Below are 11,125 nucleotides of genomic sequence, written 5' to 3' on the forward strand. Positions count from 1 at the left end.
ACGAATTTATTACTTATTATTAATATTTCAACCTATTTTTAGATTATTTCGCCCCCTCCCCTAGTATGTTGGTCGATTTGGTGGATCGGGAGGGGGCAATGGCATCATTGCCGCCCCCCCCCCCCTACACTTTCGAGTGGGGGGGTGGTCCAATTTATTTGTAGAAATCACAGCTTGCTAACAGAATCAATTAAATATCCATATGACTAAAACTTGTTGATATTTTAACCGATCTTTATATTATGTCGTTCCGTGTTTGCCGATTGCTGGGGGGTGGGGGGCGAATAACTCTACTGCCCTTCCCACCTAAACCCTTTGAGTGGGGGGGGGGGTTCGTTTTTATGAAGAAATCATAGTTTGTGAACAAAATTAGTTGAATTAATATATAAATTTTATATTATGTCGCTCCCTTTCTGGTATCTTAGCCGATTCGGTGGGGTTGGGGGGAGGGCGATTGCATGTACTGCCCTCCCCACTCTAGTTCTCTGAGTGCTGGAGGGGGCGGTCCTATTTTTGTGGAGAATCATAGTTTGTGAACAAAATTAGTTAAATATATATATATATATATATATATATATATATATATATATATATATATATATATAATATAAACTACGTATTGATGTGTGACCCATTGTATATTATGTCGTACCACACTCTAATCTCAAATTGTATCATTAGTAAATTTAAATGAAAAAGGGCTGTACCAGGTGAGAGGGGCGAGACATGCAATCGCATTTCCCCCAATACTTTTTGTTTTTGTATTATAGTTAAGAAATTACAAAATTTTAAAAAATCTGTCACTAATATAATTTGTATATACTATAAATTAAATTCTTATATCGAGTCGCCCCACCCTATTCTTTAATGCTAAATGCAATATTTAGAAGAAATTATTAAAGGAGCGAGGATTAATCGTTTTCACTCTACCGCCCCTCCCATTTCCAGACAGAGTTTATGTAATTTCAGATGAATTTATCATAATTATTTTAAGAAAGACTTTGCATTGGAAAAGTTAGAATTCAAACGAAATTTTACAGTTTAAGAGTCATGATTGAGATGGGTTCTAAACTCACATAGTCTTCATATTCGCCTTTTCCCAATCTTTACTAAATCAGATATTTTTCTAGTTAAATAAATTTGGGACTATAACTCACAATTTATAGCTCCATTTCCTTGAATATTATTTATTGAATAATTTTTTTTTCGGCGGCGATCCGCAATGCCAAAATCTAAATATGTGGGGTATCTTATCTTTTCAAGGAACAAATCGGTTTTATTTGCAATGTATTAAGGGCCTATAAATTCATATTAGATTATTTTTCAAGTACAACAATATTCAAAATGTCCTTTTTTAATAGTATGAATAATGAGCTTTAGGTCAGGAGAATGCGTTTCTGCATTGAAGAATGCAAGAAAATGCTTTTGGCTTCGGGGTTTCGCCCCGAACTCCATGATAAATAATTAGCTGTACTTGCCAGAAAAATGCGTTTCTGCAGTGAAGAATGCAAGAAAACGCTTTTGGCGTCGGGGCTTCACCCCAAAGTCCACTGATGAATAATGAGCTGTACTTGTCAGGAGAATGCGTTTCTGCAATGAAGAATGCAAGAAAACGCTTTTGGCGTCGAGGCTTCGCCCCAAACTCCATGATAAATAATTAGCTGTACTTGCCAGAAAAATGCGTTTCTGCAGTGAAGAATGCAAGAAAACGCTTTTGGCGTCGGGGCTTCACCCCAAACTACACTGATGAATAATGACCTGTACTTGTCAGGAGAATGCGTTTCAGCAGTGAAAAAAGCAAGAAAACGCTTTTGTCGTCGGGGCTTCGCTCCGAACCCCACCTGGCAACCTTATAGCGCTGTCCCAGTTGTTGTTTTTTTCGCCAAAGGTTGAGAAATGATCCTTTTTTTATTCTCATATATATATATATATATATATATATATATATATATATATATATATATGTGTGTGTGTGTGTACGCACGTTTATGCATAGGGTTAGGGTTTACTTGGCGTTAGGGTTAGGGTTTGGAAAAAAAATTGCCCCCCCCCACTCCAAAGTTCTGGATCCTCTAGTGCCTCCAAGAGATAACTTCTCAAAATAACCCGGTTCTTTAAAATTACAATCTAGAGTCAAACAGAAGGTTATTGGGAATTCTATTATGAAATTTCCCGTCACATTTTATTAAATATCAATTTATTGTCAGTATATTTTTTTAACTATACAAGTGACAGTAACTGTATTGATGTTAAGAACATACGGGACGATACTCTAGATATGCCTTATTCACAAGACCTCCTAGAATAGACACTGAAACAAATGGACCAGCTTGTGGTCTCAAACTTCAGTCGAACACATACTATGGACAGACCCGATCTGTTCGTCAGATACAAACTAAGCTCTTGCAAACATGAGGTGCGTGAGAAGTGCAAAAAAAAAAAAGAAATAAATCCCAGGTCAAACAAACTAGGTGCAAGGTGCATGCTGCAAGGTGCTAAACGATTTAGCACTAACAGTAGAAACTCAAGAAACCCTTAAGTGCGTCTAAAACTAAAAAAGTAAAGTAAAGTTCCCTTTCAGATCTTGTTGTCTATAAATAATACTTTATCACAACTGTTTTTGGCCTCCTTCAGTCGTAGAGCTACTATGGTTAATTTCGAACACTTTTTCACGTGTCTGTGGAGCCATACTTTAGAGAGACACGCCCGTCCACAAATATCGCAGGTTAAGGTGGTTTTCGCTTTGGTGGTAGTGGAGCTGGCCATTTTTCGCATTGTACGTGTTTCTTCCAGAGCTGAGGCCTATGCATTTTTTCACTGTCCATAGCTTTCTTGATCACCGTCTCTCTCCATCTATAGTGCGGTCTAGGGCTATGTCCTACCAATGGTCAGTATCTATGTTCACTGTTTTGAGGTCCCGTTTTATTATATCCACGTAATGGAGGTGGGGTGACCAGCTTTTCTTGAGCAATATGCGAGTTGCCCGAAGAGAATAAATTTCGGGATGCGATTGTCTTCCATCCGGCGAACGTGTCTAAGCCAGTCTGTAAAGATGCTGGGTATACCTGTTCGAGCAAGGATGCGATTGTCCTCCATCCGGCGAACGTGTCTAAGCCAGTCTGTAAAGATGCTGGGTATACCTGTTCGAGCAAGGATGCGATTGTCCTCCATCCGGCGAACGTGTCTAAGCCAGTCTGTAAAGATGCTGGGTATACCTGTTCGAGCAAGGGTCTCAGTATTGCACACTCTTTCGTTTCATGTGATTTGGAAGATCCTTCGGAAGCATCGCAAGTGGAATGAGTTTAGTTTTCTCTTTAGCTAAACAATGCACCACATATAATACATCCCCAGAAATTCACACTAATTCAATTGATACTAACATTAATTTCATCATCTGATACATTAAATCACGTGATACTTAGTAGATATTCACATTACATCACCAAACACTCACACTAGTTCACCAGATACTCACAAAACATAACCAGATACTCACAAAATATCACAAGATATTCACAAAGCATAGCGATATACTCAAATAACATAGCCAGATACTCACGAAACATAACCAGATACTCCAAAAACAAAAACCTAAGTTGTCACGAAGCATATTACGATACAAAACATAACCAGATACACATAATACATACAAAACTACTCACGAAACATAACTAGATACTCATAAAACATAACCATCCATCCATTCCAGTGGCGCTACAGCCCATGGTGGGCCCTGGTCTGCTTTAGCACATCTCTCCATTCTGATCACTCCTGTACTTTACGTCTCCATGCCCAGACTTGTAGATCTGTCTCTACGTCATCAAGCCACAGTACTCGCGGTCTGCCTTTGGGTCGCCTGCCTTTTGGTTTTTGCATAAAACATAACCAGATACTCAAAAACATAACCAGATACTCAAAAACATAACCAGATACCCAAAAACCATTACCAAATACTCCTGAAATATAAACAGAAACTCAAAAAAAAAAAAAAAAACATAATCAGATACTCAAAAACATAACCAGATACTCAAAAACATAACCAGATACTCACAAAATATCACAAGATACTCTCAAAACATGTCCAGATACACTTCAGGGACAAGGAAAACTAAAAATCTAGGATGAGTGCAGTGTTTCAAATAACTACTCAAACCCAGTTACGACCTGCATATTTTCCCGCATGTCATGCAGACAAAGCCGTTGTCCGCTAGCTGTCTATTTAAGTTTTCTTTCCGTCTTCTGCGCCTTTTCTTTGAGTCTCAAATGTTTGTCCCGCAGCATTTGTGAGAGCTCTCCAACTGTCTCTTTCAGAGGTCATCTTCTGCCAGCTACTTTCCTCTATGACAGAGAGACAAAATGGCGCCTGAGTTGATCTTTACAGCGCTTAGGCCGTCTTCCTCTAAGCTCTCCAAAGAAGATCGCCTTCGGTATCCGGTCGTCTCCCATGCGGAATAAGTGTCATACCCAGCGCAGCTGTCGAATGGTAGCTAGTGCATCTCTACTGTCCACACGGGACAAATAGCAACAACAGAACATATGCTAAATGTATCTATTCGCGAGGCCTCCCTTTAGAATCAGACGGATTGTATGAGCTAAAGTGCATACAAATTAACAGGCGCTAACGTATAATTATTAAATTATACATGATAATCGTATTCGTTACAAAGACAAACATCTTATTACATAATGTATCACTTGTTTTCTTGATCATGCATTAGACCATATGTAACTAACCAACAATACGGGCATGAATTATGATTTTACTTTTAACAATTGTAACTGTAACATAGTCCAATTATATTATACTATGCAAGTTAATGTCACTGTAGTGTGTTCAGGAAGAGATTTTCATTTAGGGCATAAAACTATAAATAGCTGTCTGTTTGGTGTCTCCAGTAACCACAAGAAATGAACTGCTGATAGGGTGACTTATTTCATTAGGCACTAAAGAGAAGATGATTTTGTTTTAGACATTTTTGATATCTGATTAGTGGAAATATTGGTTTGATAAGTGGTTTTATTAACAGTGTTCTCTTAGTCATTTATATATACATACATGCATACATACTTACATTACTTAGTTACATATATACATATACACAAACATATATACATATAAAAATAGTACATAAATACATACATACACACATACATACATACATGCATACACATTTATAAATAAAAATATATATACATACATAAATACATAGATAATACAAATACATTAAATCCATATTCATACTTACATATATATATACACACACATACATATATATCTACACATGCAAAGATAAACCCAAAATAAAGTGTAAAAAAAAAACTTACATAAACTTTTTCAACAATTTCGACTCAAAACTTCCATAAAAAGTTTCCCATGAAAATCCTCTCCAGTTTTCTTGTAAAAAACAAAGTGTATTTAGATCCCAATTCAGTTTCAGAAAAGACAGTCCATGTTTGAATGTCTAAATGTATTTTTCGGAAACTGTGGACAAACCGGATGCTATGTTTAGGGCACACAACAAATTGGCTCCTTTAACCAGTTCGTCATTGATAGATCCAACTTGTGCTACGCATGTCACATACAATGTTGCCACTAGTGTTGGCCACTTAAACGACTCAATGATAGAGAGAGAGAGAGAGAGAGAACTTATAAACGCCTGGGGCTAACTGATGAAAGGTCATAAAGTGGGCAGTCTAACAAGGGAGAAGGGCGTTGAAGTGCAGTGGGACACAGGTGTCATCTAGTACAGTCTAACATAGGGTCAAACTTTTGGACAGAGTACTATAGGGTTCTGTTTGTGAGAATGAGGGTGTAAATTGTAAAATGTTTTACATGTTTCGGATGTTGCCTTCAGAGTTGAAGATAATTTACTTCCTAGTCCAAGCCTCCCTCAGGACCAGGGGTGGACTGGCTATATGGGCAACAGGGCAAATGCCCAGTGGGCAGGTAGCCAATTGGGCATGTAGGGCTATCTAAAGGGCTGCATTGATGCCACCAAGGTTCGTATTAAATTGTTAAAGATTTTATAATAATCTCTTTATAAAATGGACTATCTGAGCGCAGTGATTTCAAATAAAGATCTTTTACAGACTCTACAGAGAACATTTAAATGATGCGATAATGCTTGTTATAGATACAGAATTTTAAAGATGTGAAATTGATCGACTGGAGTTTATCTTGTAATTATTCTGTATTGTACACAAGGAGCTGGTGGTCTTAACAAGCTTTGTACGTGAATATCAAGTGCACTTACTGAACTTACTGGTTTAAGCTTCGAGCAGGAGGGACACTTTAGCCATGGCTCGCTACCCACCTAAGAGAAGGAAAACTCTGAATTCAAACCTCAGCTACCTTGCAGTTATGCCCAATCATGGGAAAGGCTTCGGGAGTCAACCCTAAGGAAAAAATCAGGAGCTGGCGACCTTAAGGCAGTTTGCAGCACCCAGTGCTACATCCTGGCAGAACATGCGACGCCGAGGACCCCAAACTGTATCGGCACTGCCGTTGCTTTGGATACATCAGCTGCGTGGAGAGGGCAGAACTGATGTGTGGGCGACATCGTTCCAACCACAAAAAATGCCCAGGCATTCATCTCATTTCCATGAGATGATCCACAGTCGCTTTGCGACTGAAGGAGGCTCGCATATGGTAGCATTTTGTTCACGCCAAGAAAGTTCAAATTTCAAATTTTTTACTTTAATCATTTCACGCTTTTAGTAATACCCAATATTTGAAATCATTTCGAAATAAACCATTCACTTAGCTAACCAGGCTACCTTTTGGTACAAATTGTGCTACGTAAACCTTTTTGTACAAATTATGTTATGTAAACGCAGTTTTTCGATACTTTACATAATAATTTTGAGAAAATGCATAATCAATAATTTAATTCACATCATATGGCATTTAATTTGTGGGCCGGATTGTATAAAAATGCCCAGGCCGATTTGCACATACAGTCAGCCCCTGCGCTGGACGATGGGGGATGGCCGCGGGTGGGGTTTGTAACCGTGACAAACGAGAAGATCAAACGATAGTCCAGCGTGCATACCGCACAATCAGACAGCTATTCAGTCTATTGAAATGCTATATACATCTGACTCTTGATAGTTCGATAGTAACTCAGCAGTAATGGTGTCGGATTACGAAAACGTTGGGTTATCAAAGGTTAGCTCTTCTTTAAAGCATTTAACTGAATATGTCCAGACATTTCCATTTATGAGATGAGATATTTATGAGATATTTATGAGATATTCTTTTAGACTTTCAAGGTCATATTTATTGACCCCAAATAAAATAAAGAAAAAAAAAGAACATTATGTAATTTATTCAAAACATCCCCTTCTATATCTAAATCGATTAAAAAAAAACGAAATTCATATATTGCAATTTTCGTACTAGTGATACGGTGGAGTAGATCTAGTAAACGTAGGGTCATAGTTCTCTGCTATGTTTGAGATCAGATCCAAGTTTGACATTTTTTTCTCTAATTGTTTTAGCCCTGTGCGAGGGCCCCACCAAATTGGAGGCCCTAGGTTGCCTATGCCTAACGCCGCCCTGCCCTTAAGGCTCGTTATGATCGTTTTATTAACTTTTTCCTAATTGCTAATGAACAGAATGTTTTATAATTTTTACTGTTTTTTCAAAAGCTTAGAAATGAAAGATTGGATCCCCCACTGATCAGCAAAGAGCTCCAAGAATCACAAGCTTATTCTAACGGCCAATGAGTATAGAATTATTTCGCACCGTTTTCCCAACAGTTCTTCTTTTTACTTTTCCCGGTTTAAATTTTTCTAGTTTAATAACCTTCCGTACCGTGTGAAATTATCCTCATTGTTATGACGGCTCCCAAACTGTCATAGCCACTGACAAATGTGTCATGATATGTGACCTCACATATCATTGCAAGGTAAACAAACATGTTTGCTATCGCAGCTTCAAGTGTGTGCTTACAATGAAAGCGTTTGAGCTCAGGAGATCTATTTCTCTAATGAGATTACAGATACTAGCAAGGTAGTACACGTTTTTCTTTAGTTTGCAAGTCGACAAATCTGCATCGGTGGGAACTACAAAACATGCGAAATAAAAAAAAAATCCATGAAAAGAAAACAAAGCTTATCTAAGGGGAAGAACTCCTGATTTACAATTATATCTTTCAATAATGTAGAATTTATTTCCCTTTATTGATTTCAAACAAATAATTAATTATCAATAATTAATTGACTAGTTGTTTAATTTTTTAAAAATTGATTCATGTTTTGTTAGGTACAATAAATAATTGTTTCAAGTTTCGCCTTGATCCGAGAAAGAGATAAATGAAATGACACGTACAATTTTCTAAGGGAATAAAACCCTACCGAGCTAATGATATCTTTAAATGCTGAAAGATTAATTTCCCTTGTTGGTATCAAACAAAATAGTTTGTCACCAGTATTTAATTGACTAATTGGTTAAAATCAATTCATGTAGTGTCTACGCCAACAAATAATTGTGCAGAGTCTCAACTTGATCCAAGGATGGCCCCGCTATTTCTCCCACTTCCCATTCTCGGATCAAGTTGAGACTCTGCACAATTATTCAAAATGCTCCCAACAAAATGTAAAACAATAAACAAAAAACAGTGAGTTGATTGAATTGTGAATAGGGTAAGCTCATTCCATGAAATATCGAAATGGGAGATTTACAATTTTAAAAAATTGTTTGTATGTTCTTTGTCTATCTATAATTTGTCTCCCTTCACTTGACCAACCTTTTTATGCATATCATATAGGTTACAATTCTAAATAGGTCAAGGTCAGGGGTGTCATTGACGTTTTATAGTCATGTCATTCAAAATGTTTTTAAGACTAAGAGGTGTATAGTTGAAATGAAGTCATGACTTTAGGGGTAGGGGATGAGGGTTCTGAGATATAAAACGTGGGTACTAACCTTGCTACATGTACTTTTGGTTATTTCCCCTTCCCTAAGAGTGCCGCGCTGTCACTTGTGCTAATTTTGTGATTTGTCTTTGTAGCGCCTTAACTTCCCTGATTTGTTTTCACGCAGAGCCAAAGACCATCTCTGATGACGGCATTCACACGATTGACGGACCAACCGACCAACGAGACAAGGAGGAAACGACTGCGTTTGTTTACACGTTGAGCAAGACCATTAACATTGTTTTTACATAACAATCAACATTACAATCTACATAACAGTCAACATTACAATCTACATAACAGCCAACATAATACGCTTAGCATACAAAAATAAATAACATTCCACATAACTTTCAACATAAATGACATTCATCATAACATTCTACATAAGGAGGAATATAATATTCACCATAACAAAGGAATATGACATTCACCATAACCATCTTTGTAACAATAAACATGACAATCAACAGTACAACCAATATAAAATGCAACATAACATTCAACATAACATTCAACATAACATTCAGTATACCATTCAGCATAACAGTATACAACAATCTACATAACTAGACCTATAAAATAACATGCAATATAAAATTCAACACACCATTCTAAAATAATTATCAACATAACATTCAGCACAGCAATAAACATAACAATCAACATGGTATTTAATATACAACATAACAAGTAACATTCAGCATTACAACATAACAACATTCTACTAAACATGCTAAACGCATCTTGTTAACAAAGTCTTTACAATTACTTATAATATTCAAGGTCTAGAACCTAGATCGAGTGACGTAGCTGGGTCTATTTATGAAACAAGCAAAAAAATAAAAAAATCTTAAAAAAAAAACAAACAAAAAAAAACAAACAAACAAACAAGAAAGCTTATAAATAGTGGAAAAACTCCGTCCATAAAACTTTATATCTTACAATGATGTACAAGCTTATTCACTTATTCGATATCAAACAAAATAAGTAATTACCAATAATTAATTGACTAATTGAGGTTTTTTTGTTTATTGATTCCTGCTTTCTTTAAAGTATCAACTTGATCGGAGAATGCGTGAGGGAGAAATAGCGTTAACAATTAGTTAAAGGGACTAAACCCAACAAATTTAGCAATTTCCGGTGAATACTGAAGTATTAGTTTCACTTGTTGCAATTAAACAAAAAAAAATGAATTAACAGTAATTAATTTTGTAATTGGTTACTTTTAAAAATTGTTTCACGCCTTGTCTATGTCAATGAATAATTGTTTGAAGTTTCAGCTTGATCTGAGAATGGGTGTGGGAGAAATAACGTGTAGACCTACACACTTTTTACCAGACAGACAGACAGATAGAGTGAGTTGATATAAGCTTTGCAAAGACTAAAGTAAACAAAGAATGACAAGCGACGAAAGTCACCAAACACAACGCTAGAACCTTTAAAAAAAGCTACAAATATATTTAGTAAAAGCAAAAAGTAGTGCGAGTAACCTAGATCAACTCTTGAAGCAACGAAATAAAAGCCAACAGAAATAATGACTATTTAAATAAAAGAAGAAAAAGTATTTTAAACTTACTTTTAGGCTAGTGTTATAATATTTATCCAAAAGTAGGGAAACGGACACTTCAGATTTCATCCCTAAACATTTTTTTTAACTACCGGAAATGATAACATCCATGACCCTTGTGCTATCAAATACAAGCAGACGACATCAGCTTATTCATATTTATATATCCTCGAAAGGAGGAAAAAAAAACGAAAAGGTTAAAAAGAGAAAGAGAGAGAGAAAAAAAGATAGTGAGAGAGAGAGAGAGAGAGAGAGAGAGAGAGAGAGAGAGAGAGAGAGAACTAAATATAGTATAGATCACGTGCTAGACGAAGACATCGCCGACAAGCGAAAGACTTCTCTTGCAACCCTCTCTCCCGCCATTTTTTTTCACGTCTGCTCCTCCTCTCTGTGTTTTCTTGTCTCCCCTTTTTTCACGTCCCTTAAAGTTGTTATGTGGCTGAAGGTGACGGATGAGGTGTACAATAATTAAACAAATACATCAAGTGTGGCGTTGTCACTGGGGACTGGGGCGTGTGGAGGAGAGGGGGAGAAAGCCAGGGCGCCATTATATGATAAGGTGTTAGTGGATGTGGTGGAGGGTAGTGGGTCTCAAGGAGGGAGCTCCGAGGGAGTCGTTGGAGATTTATAATTTAA

The 11,125-nt window shown here is 36.8% G+C and overlaps 1 protein-coding gene across 1 annotated transcript in view; it reads right to left on the minus strand.

Moving 5' to 3' along the window:
• Window positions 1-10,734, minus strand: part of LOC106075048 (uncharacterized) — a 50,891-nt gene extending 40,157 nt beyond the window's left edge. Inside the window, exon 1 of the mRNA XM_056016134.1 lies at window positions 10,499-10,734. Coding sequence (XP_055872109.1) covers window positions 10,499-10,558 — 60 coding nt within the window. The 5' untranslated portion in view covers window positions 10,559-10,734. The remainder of the gene's footprint in view (window positions 1-10,498) is intronic.
• Window positions 10,735-11,125: the final 391 nt, after the last annotated feature.

Source organism: Biomphalaria glabrata, chromosome 17, assembly GCF_947242115.1.
Source record: "Biomphalaria glabrata chromosome 17, xgBioGlab47.1, whole genome shotgun sequence".
NCBI lineage: Eukaryota > Metazoa > Mollusca > Gastropoda > Planorbidae > Biomphalaria > Biomphalaria glabrata.